The sequence below is a fragment of the Asterias amurensis genome, chromosome 1, assembly GCF_032118995.1.
Source record: "Asterias amurensis chromosome 1, ASM3211899v1".
Classification (NCBI taxonomy): domain Eukaryota; kingdom Metazoa; phylum Echinodermata; class Asteroidea; order Forcipulatida; family Asteriidae; genus Asterias; species Asterias amurensis.
Window position 1 is genome coordinate 27,538,186 of NC_092648.1, and position 16,217 is coordinate 27,554,402.

Below are 16,217 nucleotides of genomic sequence, written 5' to 3' on the forward strand. Positions count from 1 at the left end.
GTTTCCCGTTGACTTGTGTATGGTTGTGTAGTTCCCCATTGACTTGTGTATGGTTGTGTAGTTTCCCATTGACTTGTGTATGGTTGTGTAGTTTCCCATTGACTTGTGTATGGTTGTGTAGTTTCCCATTGACTTGTGTATGGTTGTGTAGTTTCCCATTGACTTGTGTATGGTTGTGTAGTTTCCCATTGACTTGTGTATGGTAGTGTAGTTTCCCATTGACTTGTGTATGGTTGTGTAGTTCCCCATTGACTTGTGTATGGTTGTGTAGTTTCCGATTGACTTGTGTATGGTTGTGTATTTCCCATTGACTTGTGTATGGTTGTGCAGTTTCCCATTGACTTGTGTATGGTTGTGTAGTTTCCCATTGACTTGTGTATGGTTGTGTAGTTTCCCATTGACTTGTGTATGGTTGTGTAATTTCCCATTGACTTGTGTATGGTTGTGTAGTTTCCCATTGACTTGTGTATGGTTGTGTAGTTTCCCATTGAGTTGTGTACGGTTGTGTAGTTTCCCATTGAGTTGTGTATGGTTGTGTAGTTTCCCATTGACTTGTGTATGGTTGTAAAGTGTCCTACTGACTTGTGTATGGTTGTGTAGTTTCCCATTGACTTGTGTATGGTTGTGTAGTTTCTCATTAACTTGTGTATGGTTGTGTAGTTTCCCATTGAGTTGCGTACGGTTGTGTAGTTAATTTGAGTTGGAAACTTACCATAATTTTTTAATAATAACATACCTCGATAATTTGCTGACTGAGTGAAACTAAACTGATGCCATAAATAAATTAGTATAGGTAACAAATATTCATGATTCTCATCTTGACTGATGAAGAGGAAACGACACGGACAAGAGACTAAGCAAGCACTGGTTCCAACAGCACATACATTGTTCATAAACCAAATGAGAAACAGGGAACCAGCGGCAGTTACCATAGAGCGTGCATGGTTGTAGTTCGTGGTTTAGCTTCATATGTCTGTTCTGTTATATATCTCATTATTTTCTTTACTGACATCTGCAAAACATTGAACAGCACAAGTGGTCACTACTACTGACGATTGTACTCTCTAATATTTTCGGATCAAAATTTGCTCATTACATCAGCTGGGCCCAATTTCATGGCTCTGCTTATACCGCCGAATTCTGCGCTTATACGCTCACGATTACCCGCTTACGTGCAAGCGCCGAATTCTGCGCTTATGCACTCACGATTCTCCGCTTACGTGCAAGCGCCGAATTTCTGCGCTATAGCCTTGTAAGCGTTGAATGCCTAGCTAAGTGGAGTACGCACGCACAAAAGCCAAAATTCGCCGCTAACCCGTGAATTACAGAATTCCCGGTGCTTCCGTAAGCGCCGATTCTGTACATACGGCGAGAAAGAGTCATGAAATTGGGCCTTGATGTATACGAGCTACAATCCAATTCATGTGATAGCATGGAGTGGCGCATTTTTCAATCAAGGTGATGGAAATTTCACAAGAACAAAATGCAACTCATGCCAAAGTGTGACGCAGGTTCCTCCCCCGCCAAACTGCACGGATCCATTCTTGAAGAGAAAACTATAACTATCAACACAGAACCTTAATGTAACATACACTTTTGGAAATCTGAAGGAAAAAACATTCGAACAACTTGAGATAGAACTGTCAAACTGAAGTTCTCTAAGAGAAAGTTGCCAGGCAGCATCAAAATCGGCACGAAAAAGGTGTGTCTATATTCAAACTTTGACATCGTCGCTTTTTGAACTTTAATGCTGCTCTTACACTGTGGCGAATAATTCCTGCGAATAATGAATAGTTATTTGCATGTCGCGGTGAATTCGCCCCAAAATTGCGATTGGCTAACGCTTGCCAATACTTGCCAATACCTTACCAATAGCAAACGAACGTTGCAAATGCTGCGAATGAGCTTACGGAAATTTCAAATAAATGCAGCGAATGCCCTTGCGAATGTTACAAAATAATGCTTGCGAATGCTAACGAATGGGCTTACAAACGTTACGAATTTACTTGAATGCTGACCAACGTTGCCAATTCCTTGGCATTATCTTAGTGGCGCAATTTGATGACGCGGATAGCGGAGCGAATCTGCCTCTGGATGTTCGACCTCCCTGGGGCGAATGCCATTAAATATTCGCAATATTTGTCTAAATATTGGCAAGACAATATTGCAATACATTTTTAACGGCACTTTGCGTTCGAAGTATTGGCAACCCATTGGGAAGCGTTCGTAAACAGTGTTCGCAACAAATTCTCTAAAATGATTGGCAAAGTATTGGTAAGCCACTCGTAAGACATTCGTAACTTTGGGTGCATTTGTAAAACATTTGTAATATTGGCAACAATGGTAAGACTTTCGTAAGGAGAGGAAACCGGCAAAAGTTACAAAAAATGCCTTTACGAACATTGCCAATGCTAACATAATAATAATACGCTTTACCAACGATACCAATACCTTTATCCAATGCTTACTAAAAATCGACGGCGAGTGACTGGCTGCACAGCATTCACTGAAATTTCGGAAGCACTTCCTAAATTGACCAATATTCGTAAGAGGTGGAGAATAACATGTGAACGTTCCGGATAATGTTACCAACGCCTACGAAGACACGGCGAATGTCACGATTGAGCGATTGCCAAATATTTCTATTCGCACGTTCGCTATAGCATCACCACAGTGTGAGAGAGCAGCATAATGAAATGAACTCATAGAACCTTGCTGCTCTAAAGATGGTACGACTGTGCAGATTATCTTCCTCCAAGATGCATCTGAGGGGCTGACTGTCTGTTAGTAATAAACTACCATTACATCAGAGCAGTGACAACATTGAAGAGAGAGGGGGCGGGGGGGGGGGGGGCGAAATCCACAATCACTCAATATTTAGCATTTCTCTCTGCAAAATAATTAGGCCCTAACATCATTCTGTCCACGGCCCCGAAAACGGCTCAAGGGTCTCGTATGATGGGCTTAATTTGAAAAACGGCTTTATTTTATAGAGAAGACATTGATATTATCTTAAAAACTGTTGGAAAATGAAGAAGACAAAAAACTCTGACAGTACACAACAAATGCCACAAACTACGATGCCTGTATGATTTGACTTTATTTCAAAAGTCAAAGAGCCTCGAAGTCATTTTTTACCTTGTCAGGACCTCAGGGGCACGATGCGCCCATGCTATAGCTCATGTTTTGGTGGTTAAACGCTACAACCGACCATCACCAAACTTTCGGTGATAAAGTTAGGAAGCGTTTAGTGCAATCGACGGCTGGTGACATAAATAGCGCCACCTATCACACACAGTGCACGTGCACTAAAACCCTAAAAGATTAAACGTGTGTGGTGTGTCGTGTGTATGGTGTCAGAGGGTAAAGGTCGACACGTGGGATTCAAGATGGCGACTTCGGGAGTTATTTCGTACTCGCCAACTGGCAACTTTTTAGCAGTTTCCAGTCCTGATGGCCGCCTGTCGTTGTGGGACACTGCCACGGCAACAATAAGCCAGCAATATACTCCTAGTTCGCACTTGTCCGCTACCTGTACTTGCTTGTCTTGGTGTCCAACGAGGAAGGTAAGTAAAGGGGCTGTCGCAGATTTTTTGCGTTGTGCAACGGCAACGCTTTAATTAGTAATGTGTTGCCCAGTTTCCGGACAGTTTTGTCTCGCCCATGCTGCTGAGCTGTGTCGTAAAGTTTTGTGATTCCATGTTGAATTGAAGATGTTTTTATGATAATAGAAAGCTTAAACCGTACATTTAAGTCAAGTTCTTTGAAACTTGAAAGAGTGACAGATTATCCAGATAGATAGACACAATTTTTGCAAAGAAAAAGTTGCTTCGCCCTGCGACTTCGTTTAAATAAAAAAAATTAATAACCAAAAGAACATCAATTAACTTTAAAAGATAATGCAGTGTTTTAATTATTTTAACTATTAAAAAGAGTTTTAAGGGGAAAAGGACTTCTGGTGATTGGGAAATATAATTTATATATTTATTTATCATTTATTTAAAAATAAATGTTATTGGTCACACAAACGGTAAATACAGCAACTCACGACAACGGATATATACGCCATGTTGTCTTTTGACGTACTTGGACGATTCTATTACACTGCAGGGGGCAAGGGTAATTTCTGAGGGCTGAGTTGTATTTTTTTTCTTTTTGGTTTTAGCTGCTGTTTTTTTTCTTGTTAGTAACTAAGCCGCCACTGTTGAATTTGAAGTTAAAGGCAGTGGACACTATTAGTAATTGTCAAAGACTAGCCTTCACAGTTGGTGTAGTCCAACATATGCATAAAATAACAAACCTGTGAAAATTTGAGCTCAATCGATCATCGAACTTACGAGTTTCTCATTAAGAAAAAACACCCTTGTCACACGAAGTTGTGTGCGTTGAGATGGTTGATTTTCGAGACCTCAAGTTCTAAATCTGAGGTCTCGAAATCAAATTCGTGAAAAATTACTTCTTTCTCGAAAACTATGGCACTTCAGAAATCAGAGAGAGGGGGCCGTTTCTCACAATGTTTTATACCATCAACCTCTCCCCATTACTCGTCACCAAGAAAGGTTTTATGCTTATAATTATTTTGAGTAATTACCAATGATGTCCACTGCCTTTAAAAAAAATAAAAGCGGAGGTTTAAATATATTTTTAAAAACTTCATGAGAGGCACGTAAAATGGTAAATAATCATCTTGCCTATTGTATCACCCCTGCGGTGTAATGGAATCGTCCAAGTCTGTCGAAAGACATCATGGGGGATATTTCCGTTTGTTACTAAATTAAGGGGAAAAAACACACTTTTTTATGATTAAAAATACAATTTTGTCAACATTTTGAAAGTGATTTGGGTGCATACATGTATGACTCTTGTGCATATACTATTTAACAGCTGACTTGTGTTCAAATGTTCTGTTAAAGTACATTTAAAAATTGTTGTCGGGAGGGGTCGTGAGGTGTCGGTATTTAGTGCGACCCAACGTTACAATTTTTTAATAAATTTAAAAATAATTTTGTTATAAAAAGTTTTGAAAAAAACCCTAATTACACAACAGTTTTAACACTTACACGACTTATGTTTGCTACACAGGGGTTGCATGTAACTTTGTTTCAAACTAGCCAGAAGGACAGACTGGCTTTATTTTTAATTGGTCCGCCAGGTCTTTGACTGATCTGTAAACTTTCTATAAACTATAACCTTTTTTGATAATTATACTGATTGAAACATACAATATCTTGATTTTAAATCCTCTCTATTTCTATTTATTGAATTGCAACATCAACTGCATTGATAGCCATACTTTGGGTGCGTTCGTTTAGCTTCCCTGGGTCGACCCCGCAGTGCTCACTCGGGTGAGCCCCTAACAAGAGCTAATTGAACGATCACACTCGCCCTCTCGTGGTGAAGGTATGCACCTCAGGTCACCCCCAAGTGACACACTCCACAAGCAGGGCACTGGGGGCTGACCCGGGTGAGCCCCGTCAAAGCTGTTCGATTGTACCGGAGCAGACCGGGGTTGACCCAGGGAAGTTAAACGAACGCACTCTTGATATTATGTTTAGTCAGTTATTGTGTTAAACAAATTAAGTACAGTGTGTCCGTATATAAACTTCAGCAAAATATTCATCTTGTTAACACCTATTTAATTTAATAAAATTGTTGTTGGTTTATGTGATAAATTCTTAAAAACCTTTGGACTGTTCTGAAGAATTGACTGCTTCCATTCATTGACCAAAATATGTCTTTATTTGTTACCCAACTCAGGAACCTGTCAGGAAGAAGAGACGCTCTCACAAAGTTCAAAGAACTGAAAATGATGATGGGTCGGCAGCCCCAGTTGATTTGGTTGCAATGGGCACCCAAGCAGGGACCATTCTTCTGTATAGCATCGCCAAAGCAGACATTCACAGACAAATGGTAAAAAATACTCAACATTCATTTGGATTCTGATCCGTTCATGGGATGGATGATAAAAACACTTGATTCAATGAGTTTGAATGTGTTCAATGCGTTCATATGAATCAGAGTCTATCTCACCTCTCACGTTTCTTACCTTTTATTTTGAGTCCCCTGTCAACATGTCTTCATTTCTTCTCATCACAGGCCTTCTGTTACAGTTCTATTAGCCCCTGAGTATCCCTTAGTTTTGTTCCTCGATGTTAAATTTTGTACAAAATGCCTAAATAAGCATGCTTCATCTTTCTAATGTTCTTTCTTACAATTATAGATAGGATTGTCTGGGTGCACTTAACTTGGTCTAGACCAATAAATTTTGTGCATAACGTGTGACATGATTCCTCTGAAAGCCATGCCCACTTCAGCTCCAGAACAATTACCAGAAGCCCATAGGAAATGCACTGAGCTATTTTTTTTTGAAGAATACTGTATGAAAACAATATTATAGTCCGACTTGCATGTGACAAATGTTAAACACACGATTGGTAGTTTCTTTGTGTGAAATTTATGCCTTTGAATGAAGAAATGGGCAACTTTAGTCAAACTTACTTGCAATCGTAGTGCAGTACCAAAGTGCAGCAGGTGTGTGTGACGTAATTACCTACCAAAAGGATTATTGGACAGACTAACTTGTTGAGGCTCATTATCATTGTGTCATGGCCGAGCGGTTAAGAGCACTGGATTCAAGCTCTGGTGTTTGATCAGCAGAGTGTGGGTTCGAATCCAGGTCGTTACACTTGCTACATAAAATTGGGGAGGTATTGCTTTCTGCTCTGCCAGTCAGGCTTCGGACTGATGATACCCAAGCCTACATCCGTATGGACTGTAAAAGGGCTAACCCTGTTTCAGCCCTAGGAGTAGGTGGCAACGGCCTCTGGACAAAAATAATTGTAGCCCACACCTTGAAGTGGCCTTCAGGCCTTGTGTGTCTGGCGACTTGCATAAAGAAAAGTAAAAACAAATAAAAATCTTCACTGTAACACAAATTTGTGTATCCTAAGCCATAAAATCTGTCAAATTCCTATGATCATTGAATCAAAAAAGGTGATAACTCTAACAAAAGTTCTAAAACAAATACTCTGGTAAAGAGACGGTTTGTCCGATAGTCCTTAGAAATTGTGATTGACAAAAACACTCTTACAGGAAAGAAGCTTTTTTACAAAAGCCTTATTTATATTTTTAGGATGGGGGTCACACGGACACTGTTACTGACATTTGCTGGCATCCAGATGGTGATACACTTTATAGCTGCTCTGAAGATCAACATATTGTTGAGTGGGATATCGACAATAGCAAAGTCAAATGGTAAGAATGAGAATATTTAACAAAATTTTACCAATACCCCTCCTTGTACCTACCCCTGCTGAATTGTTTTCAGATTTTGCGATATGTGATTGTTATTTTATTGTGTAAGTTTGCTCATTACAGACCAGTGTCTTCCAGCTTTCCTATTTCTCATACATGTGTGTGGCTGAGCGCTTAAGTGTATTGACTCAAGTTCTGGTTGCGGAGTCATCAGTGAATGGGTCCTTCAGCATGACACTCGACTATAATCATCTCTCTCTTTGTGTAACTACATTAGCTTGTTGGCAGCACAGGCTGTGTACTCCCAAGGGAAATGAGGTGGTTTACAAAATGAGTAAAAACAATAGTTTCCAGTGACAAGGGGTAATCAGTTGGAGCGTCATGATAATATTGTTATAACTTTGTTGTTATCTTTTCCAGTGTTGTTTTCCAAAATTGCACTTTTACTTTGATCTTGTCTTACAGCAAGTGGAAAGCAGACACTAGTTCAGTACATTCAATCTATCTCTGTCCGGGCTCCAGAACGCTTCTATCTGCTGGAAGAATGATTAAGCTGTGGGATCTAGAAACCAAGAAAGTCTTAAAAGTAAGTGTTGATTGTGTTTCAGTATATCTTGAGCTAAGGAAGAATAACTGTCAATTTAGGACAACTACATGATTGTAATCTCTTCTTGATCTGGATGTAACTGTACTGAAGGGGGCTATCACGTACAGGAGTGTGTGCATGGGTTGAATAGCGCTCCTGGTGGTGGTTCTGAAAATAACCAGTGGTGAGATTGGTCCATTGTTAAAATGTGTATACTCAGCTACTCTTCAAGATAATTTAAACAGAGGTATATTGTTCAAAATGTTATGACCAATTTTTCAACACTAAAATTAAGAAGGTGGTTTCAATTCTTCCAGATTTTAAATGGTAAAGACAAAACTTGTGGTAAATCAGTTTGTCTTCACATTGACAGCCACATTAGAGATGATATTGAACGTTCAGAGAGTAAAAGGGTTAACACGAATGTGTTGTTTTAATTACAGAAATTTACCGGCCATGCCAGTCCGGTAACGAGGTTAAAGTGTGTACCGTATACAGCTGACGCTTCTGATGCTTCTACTAGCTTAGAATCCGTAGAAGGGCTCTACTTTGTCTCATGTGCTGATGGTGATAGGGTTCTCAATGTTTGGTAAGTTTATGTGTTTATCGGCAACAAGAAAGTGTACACTAGATGGGAAACTTTTAATGTTGCAGTTTTTTTTGCTTTTCACAAGTTCGTCACCTTTTTCACAGTTCCATATTTCAAATGAAATAGGAAAGCTTTTTAAACTATACTTGCCAGCCAAACCACTTGGAGTGAATTTTAACATTAATACACATTGCTATACATACCTAAAGTTTCTACTAAAGATTTTCATATGAGCTATTTTATGGGGGAGGAGGGGGTCTACAAAAAATTCTATTCCCTGTTTATCAACAATTTGCAAATTGAGGGATTGACATCTGAGGATTAGTGGGGGAGGATTTATGTTTGCAAATGCGGATTACAAAATTATTCATAAATATGTGTTCATTATAAAATATAATGCAATTTGCTGATTTAATATTTTTCAGGCATATAAAATCGGCATCGAAGAGTAAATCCTCAACAGCTTCATTTGTTGTCCCTGATGACCCTCAAGACTTTGACATTTTGAGTTCTTCTGACCAAGTGAGTAATTTTTTCCCTGCCTGTTTGTTTGAATTTTTTTTTAACAGTTATAGTTAGAGACCAAGTGCAGCATTAGTAAGATTACAGCATTGGTAAGATATAAACAAATCTGAAAGCTGACTTACTGTGTAGGATATACCAGCACTAATCCTCCATAGAAATATTTATGAAATTTTCATTGTTGTGTTGTGTGGTTGCAAGTGCAACAGTTGGAATGAATCTACTCTTCCCAAAATATCTGATTGTTTTTGTAGAATCTTTTTTCAAATTGTGCTTTAGTTTTTTTCCCAAACTTTGAAATCCAGTTTTGTCCCTGAAAATGATGAATTCTTTGCCTAATTTAATTCCATTTTGTCTTTTAGAAAACATACCTCTCTGTTGTAACCAAAGGAGGTGAAGTCCACATCTTTGACCCAGTTTTAAATGGGTGAGTATTTTTGAATTTTATACAACACTTCCAATGGCATGCTTTGTTTCTATAGTTGCATATAATTGCACTGAACTGAATTGTTCTGATATTGATTTTCATTTACCTCTGACCTTGACCCACAGCAAAGCCAAGAACCATCTGAAGGCTTGCACGCACCTCCAGATCACTTCAGAGGGTCAGAAAGAAACGTTACCCAAGCCGATACCTATTATGGCAACTCACCTACTCAATGAGGCAGAGATGCCATTACTCATCGCTCATGGCTCAGTACTGAAACTCAGATTCGAGAGAGTGGTGAGTTTATAAATAATTCTATTTTTGAATCAAACTGGTTTTCACCATATATGATGTTCATGCATTTTTCATGAATCATATGATGTTCATGCATATTCATGAATCATGCAGCTTGTGACCCTGTTCATTGGGCTAAGTGATGTTATTCCCGTACACCATCTTAGCTCCCTGGCGAGAACACTAACTGCTAACAAGTACGTAGTGCATTTAAGGGAAGGTACACGTTTGATAATTACTCAAAACAAATATTAACTTAAAACTGACTTGGTAACGAGCATTGGAGAGCTGTTGATAGTATAAAACATTCTGAGAAACGGCTCCCTCTGAAGTAGCATAGATTTTGAAATAGAGTTCTCACTAAAATAATAGAAGACTAAAAGCACACAACTTTGTCCAACAAGGGTGTTTTTTCTTTCATCATTTTCTCCCAACTCTGATGACCAATTGAACTGAGCTCAAATTTTCACAGATGCATATTTTATGCATATGTTGATATACACCAAGTGAGAACACTGGTCTTTGACAATTGTTAATAGTGTACCTTCCCTTTAAACTAAATCTGTCATAAGAACCATGTCTGCCCTCTTCACTGGGTGAAGCAAATAATTCATCAAGGACACAAGTTTAATGAGTGGGATTCAACCACACATTTAGATGACTTTGCCACCAGATGCATTCGATTACTAGTACTTAATAAAAATTGAATCTCTTAAAATTTCTGAGAGATATATTTTTCTCATTAAATATTTTCATTGGTATATCTTCTCAACAAATCTTTGTGTCCCTTTTCAGTCGTTCAAGTCAGGGGATAGAAGTATCTGCTTAATACGTGAAGATCCATCTTTTCAAGCCGTCCCCCAAGTGTCTGGAGAAAAGGTGAGTGTCGAGATCTAGTTTGAACATTTCTGCTGAAAGGAATCTATGTTTAGAGGAAATATAAATATTATAGCTATGAATGGTCTAAAAGTGTGAAGCGAATTTGAATGGTCTAAAAGTGCGAAGAAAATTTGACTTCAACAAATTTGCGACGGTCAACAACGTTAAAACAGTTGTGGGGTCAAAGTTGCTTTGTGTTTGCATTTATAGGAAGTAAAAGTAGGCTTTACTTGGGGAAAGATAGCTCCAAATTTTCACAGGTTTGTTATTGTATTCATATGTTGGGATACACCAAGTGAGAATTCTGGTCTTTGACAATTACCAAAGTGTCCAGTGCCTTTAAAAATGGTTGGTATAAAGTATTGATTTGTTTTTGTGTTTGTAGCTGAAGAAGCCAGTTGTGACTGGTGATGAGGCAGTAAAGACACCCAGTACCCTTCCTCTTACTGGGTACCAAGCAACTGCTGATGAACAGACTGAAGCAGACAGGAAAAGCAAAAGAAAATCTAACAGCGAATCATTAACCATTGAGGACAGGCTAGTTGCCCTCAAGGTTGCTGAAGCCCATGCCGACATGTCAACACAAGACCAAAGTGCCAGGACAGGATCTCTTGTCATGCTCCTTACGCAAGGTCTGCAAAGCAACGACAGGGTTATGCTTGATGTAAGTTGTCATGCATTGTATTTGACACTTTGACTCACACGCACAGATTGATTTTATTGTCCTCTTTAACAGAATGTCTGTTGTAGTTAGCGGCTGTCCTGTGCACCAACATTGTATTTAAGTTTGACACCCTGGTGTAACATCCATTGAAATGTAAATGAATCCTAAGAAAGATCATGTGCCATACAAGAACTTGACAGGTTTTAACAAGTGTGCACACAATGCATGTAGTCACCCATACCAGGGGTTAGTGACGAGACGGCTTGATAGGGTGCGCTGCCCATGATAGCATGGCTGGGCTTGAAAGCCTGCAAGTTGGGAGCTGCATTTTTTCACGAAAATTACGGATTTGTGATGAATATATGACGACCAAAACCCACCGCAGAAAAATGTATGCCGCCATAGAATGTGAATCTGTTGAAATTAGTGGCTTGTTGCAGGTAAGATTTGAGTTATGAAGCTTTTAAAATTTTCCGCCCCCGAAATGGACCCTGATAGTTAGGACTTTGTATCTGTGTACAGAGAAAGAGTCCTATATAGGGCTAATTCCAATCTTGACCTTGACTTTATTCAATCATTACAGAGTGTATTCCAGCATCATAAGGAGTCTGTCCTTAGAAGAACCATCCAAAGATTACCCATACCTCTAGTTGTTGGTCTCGTCCAAGAGCTTACTTCAAGAATGAACACAGCACCTCAAAGGTTAGTAATTTTATAATGAGTTTAATGCATCATTCTTAAAGAAACATTACAGAATTGGTAAAATAAAATTGTCTTAGATCACAGATTAATATAAAACTTACACAGCCTAATGATGATGATAGTAAATAACATCTCTTGAAATATTTCTGTGTGAAATGTTATATTTGATGAGAAATAAACTAATTCTAAACTGAGTTTATCGCTCAGTGAGCATTGTTTTTAAAGTGCAAGACTTGTAATTGGTATTTCACTAGTTACGGTGATTAAGTTCGCTATTTTTGAGAGTCATTGACTTCACAATCATAATTAATAAATGAAAATTTAAGGGCACAGTAAACAATCGGTAAAAGGAAAATAGTAAAATACAGAGAGCAAGTAATGAAAGCTATGAATCAAAACTGAATGTAATATTTACAAAAAATCTTACTTGGTTAAAAGAGCAAAGATATAACACATTTTTGTGCATAACAGCCTTATGAAATGATCCTGGACTCCCTTTGAAACTGAATAAATTGACATAGAATAACGTAGTAGCTAAATGTTGGTTTGCATTGAATTATTTGCCTTGCAGTGGATTGACGTTGGCCCATTGGACAAGGGTTGTATTGTGCGAGAGAGCTTCCTACCTGATGACATGCCCTGAGCTGACTAAGAAGCTGAGCCAGGTTTACGAGATGATCAGCACCAGGACGAGTCAAGCTTCTAGAATGACTCAACTTTACGGCAAGCTGGATCTCATGCTATCTCAGGTAAGAAGGATTCACGTGGTGGCTCACTACTCATTACTACTAATCTTCAGGCATGCCTTTTTCAGCTGATCAGCTTTTTCCTTTTCAAATCAGTGCCATATAATACTGAACAACACTGTTCAAAAATTAAATGTGAACAGCAATTTCATCTTTTATTTTGAATTAAAAAGTGGTGTGTCTGAATGTTGGTATCCTCTCATGGCTTTCCTAAACAACAGCAAAGACTAAATCATTTTCTGAGTTCTGAGATTTTCCATTTTTTTTTTTTTTTTTTTTCTGAGTGAAAGACGTGTGGTAATGCCATTTAATGATAATCTGTAAATGATTTGGGGTGGTTTCGATCAGTATGTAACCTTTTTACTTGAAATGAATGTGTCTGTTGTCGTTTGAATAAAAGATTCTTTAAAAAATTGTTGCAGATTGCATCTCAGAAGCAAAGGGAGGAAGAAGAAGACAGGCCGACTGCAGCTCAGCTGGTATATGATGAAGGTAACGGCTTAAATCTCTCTCGATTGTAGCACCAGACTCTTGAGTATGACCCACCCTGGTTATTAGATTTTTGTAACCTAATCCTAGCGTTTTGTACACCTTTGCATTCTACTCATCAATGCTTCAAATCTGTGTTTTGATGAAGCACATGGACTAAATTGATATTTGTCAATTACCGCTATCTGCACTTGATGTTATCCAACATTATATATATGAAATAACAAACCAGTAAAACATTAGGCTCAATCGGTCATTGGTCATCACCAGAAATTAGTGGGGGGAAAAAACATTTTTGTTTTCACTGTTTTAAAACATTGAGTTTGGTCTCATGAAATCAAAACAAATTGTTTTTACTAATTTTTAAAACCAAGCTTTTTAGGCAAAAATCCATCATACCATCTCTATACCATGGAAGTTATTTGCAAACCTGTATTTTTTCCAATCTAACCGTTGATGTGCACACCTTTTGACCAATGTTTCATGCATGCAAGACCTCATTGTTAAAATGTATCTGAGTGCCAAAAGGTTTGTGTCTTAGTCCGGGATACCTCTTGTGCTCTCTTTTTCTGTTTTGAACTGAATGTCTTCATATTCTACTATTTATTGTTTTATCCTCCATATTTTCCATATCCTCAAACTAAATACCATGGCAATTTTATAGCTTCCGATTGGTTTAAACTTGTCACATTGGGTGTAATAACATGCGATATAGCAAGAGAACGTCTGTCATTGGACAATACTGATGAATATTTGTTGTTTCCCTTCTCCGATTAGATTCCTCAGATGAGGGTGATGTGATGGAAGAACCATACCCCATGCATTCAGACTCGGAGGTAAGTTGTGTCTTAATCCCTGGGTACAATGTCATCCATTACTCTAAAATAAAATGGTTACCAGACTGTCTTCCTCACATTGTTTTAGGCCGTATCTGGAATAGGCAGCTGCAGTTATGGCAATGGCTGTTGCTAAAGGTGTTGCTGATGATGCTGCTAAGGACGTCCTGTAGTTCAGTGCTTGATGATGTAGATACCTGTAGTCATAGCTGTAGCCACCAATTCAGACATGGCCTTAAAAACAGATAAACAAAATGGTGCCAACAGACCTACAATTTATTTGAACACGCTTCTTAAACCTTGGTTTTCCAGGTACATAACTCTATTGTATGAAAGAAACAAAATCATGTACATGGCCCAACATTTGAATACCCACAAGACTATGACAAGTCTACTTCTGGAAGCGTCGTTTTGATTATGTGTACCCAAAGACATACATGCCGCTATCAGGACTCGGACCCAAAACTCTGGACACAGCAGAACCAGTTGTACTCGTGCAGTTTGCTCAATGAAATTTTACCTCGGTCTAAGATGCAGACAGAAAATTAATTGTACTTTTATTGTGTTCTAAAGGGCGAGTGGGAAGAGCTGTCCGAGATGGATCATGAAGAAGCTGTACCCGTCTTCAACAACGAAGCAGAGCCGGAGGATAGCGAGAGTGAGTCGTCAGACCTGGAGGAAGACGAAGAGGATGAGGATGAAAAAGGAGATGAGAATGGAGCTGGAGAAGAGTTGAGCAGTGACGATGATCAAGATTAATATTTTATTAGAGACGCGCAGCACAGAGATGTCTGGTTTTTCAATTAACCCTTGTACCCATCGTTATATATGGCAGTGAGTTGACAAAACATTTAATAAACATCTTGTATACGGTGCAGCAAGTGTGTGTTGGCCCTATATATAGGACTCATCCTCTGTGCTGTACACATAATACAAAAGTGAATGGCCGCCAGTGTGCAGTCTGTACTGTGTATTCACCACATGTCATATTGCAGGCTGGCATAGTGCATCTATCATTCAAAACACTGTGGATGATATTGAATGGTTGCACTGTAACCCTGATGATATTGAAGTTGCACTGTAGAAGGGTTAAAACAAGTTTCAAATGATCAAGTTTGAATGTGTTCATCCTAGAGGTCTCAGCATTATCCTTGAGGTGGTTGAGGCTACCTCATGTATGAGATTATCTAAGTGGGGGCAAGGCCCACTCCTCCCCCCTCAGAATTCCTTGTTTCCTTAAGAAAGCCTACATTGTACTTACACTATTAAAGTAATTGTAGCATGCATAGCTGAGAACCATCTCATGTGATGTAAAACACCACACCAAACGAGGCACGGTCACAAGCCGGGTGTGGATGATTGATTCACGAAACACTGCATCCATCAAACTTGAGCAGACTTAGCGGATGGATTTTAAAGTTAGTTTTGGTTAAAAAGGCTTGAAAAAGATGTATGTTGATTATTTATTGATGATTTGAGGCAGGAGGCCTGATAATTTTACAGAGACAATTGCCTCCATGCACCCGGCCATGGCCTTAGTGCCCCTTGAAATGTTCCAGTACAAATAAATTCCCCTGATAAAGGACCGAAGGAAAGACTGCACTGCCTTTACAAGAATCAGGCCTGAAGCAGTCCACATTTTAGGAAAACTTTAGTTTTCGTTAAGAGGTCATCCATAAGTGACATTTTAAGTGCAAATCAAGAGTGGAAACATGTACTTATAAAGAATTAGATGAAGCCCAGTATTTGGTTGGATTGGTTGGGATCTTTGGGCAACATAAATGTGTAACAAAAAGTCAAGATGGGGTGGACCACTTAAAAGGAAGTACACACATTTTACAGGCCTTTCTTTCTCTTTAAATGACCTAGTAGTATCTTTTTTTTGTTTTTTGGGTTTTTTTTAACAACAAATTAATACTTATTTTTTATGATCTGTAAAAAAATCATGTTGAAAATCAAGATTTACATATTTCCTCTTGGCTTAAGAGTCCCTGCCTGTAAGAATGTACCAAATTAGGGGGGGGGTGTGATTTATGGGTTCGCAGATCTTCTTCCAAAGAATTAGAGTGATACACCATCATACCAAATGAATAAATCCAAAATTTTAGTTTGCTGACGCTTTCGGTTTTGGAGTTACCAGTTATCAAAGTTTGGGCCAAAAAGCCCTCGAGAAACGAATAGTACATTCCCTGTAAACACAAAAACCAGCGCCAAGGTCATCCCAAAAAA

The 16,217-nt window shown here is 38.7% G+C and overlaps 1 protein-coding gene across 1 annotated transcript; it reads left to right on the forward strand.

The window, feature by feature from the left end:
- Nucleotides 1–3,383: 3,383 nt before the first annotated feature.
- Nucleotides 3,384–15,999, forward strand: LOC139940674 (WD repeat-containing protein 43-like). The gene is made up of 15 exons (XM_071937040.1): nt 3,384–3,566; nt 5,758–5,910; nt 7,133–7,254; nt 7,720–7,840; nt 8,284–8,429; nt 8,855–8,951; nt 9,314–9,378; nt 9,504–9,675; nt 10,468–10,551; nt 10,937–11,215; nt 11,799–11,917; nt 12,489–12,666; nt 13,086–13,155; nt 13,930–13,988; nt 14,562–15,999. The coding sequence occupies exons 1-15, from the start codon at nt 3,390–3,392 to the stop codon at nt 14,745–14,747; spliced, it is 2,028 nt and encodes a 675-aa protein (XP_071793141.1). The 5' UTR covers nt 3,384–3,389; the 3' UTR covers nt 14,748–15,999.
- Nucleotides 16,000–16,217: the final 218 nt, after the last annotated feature.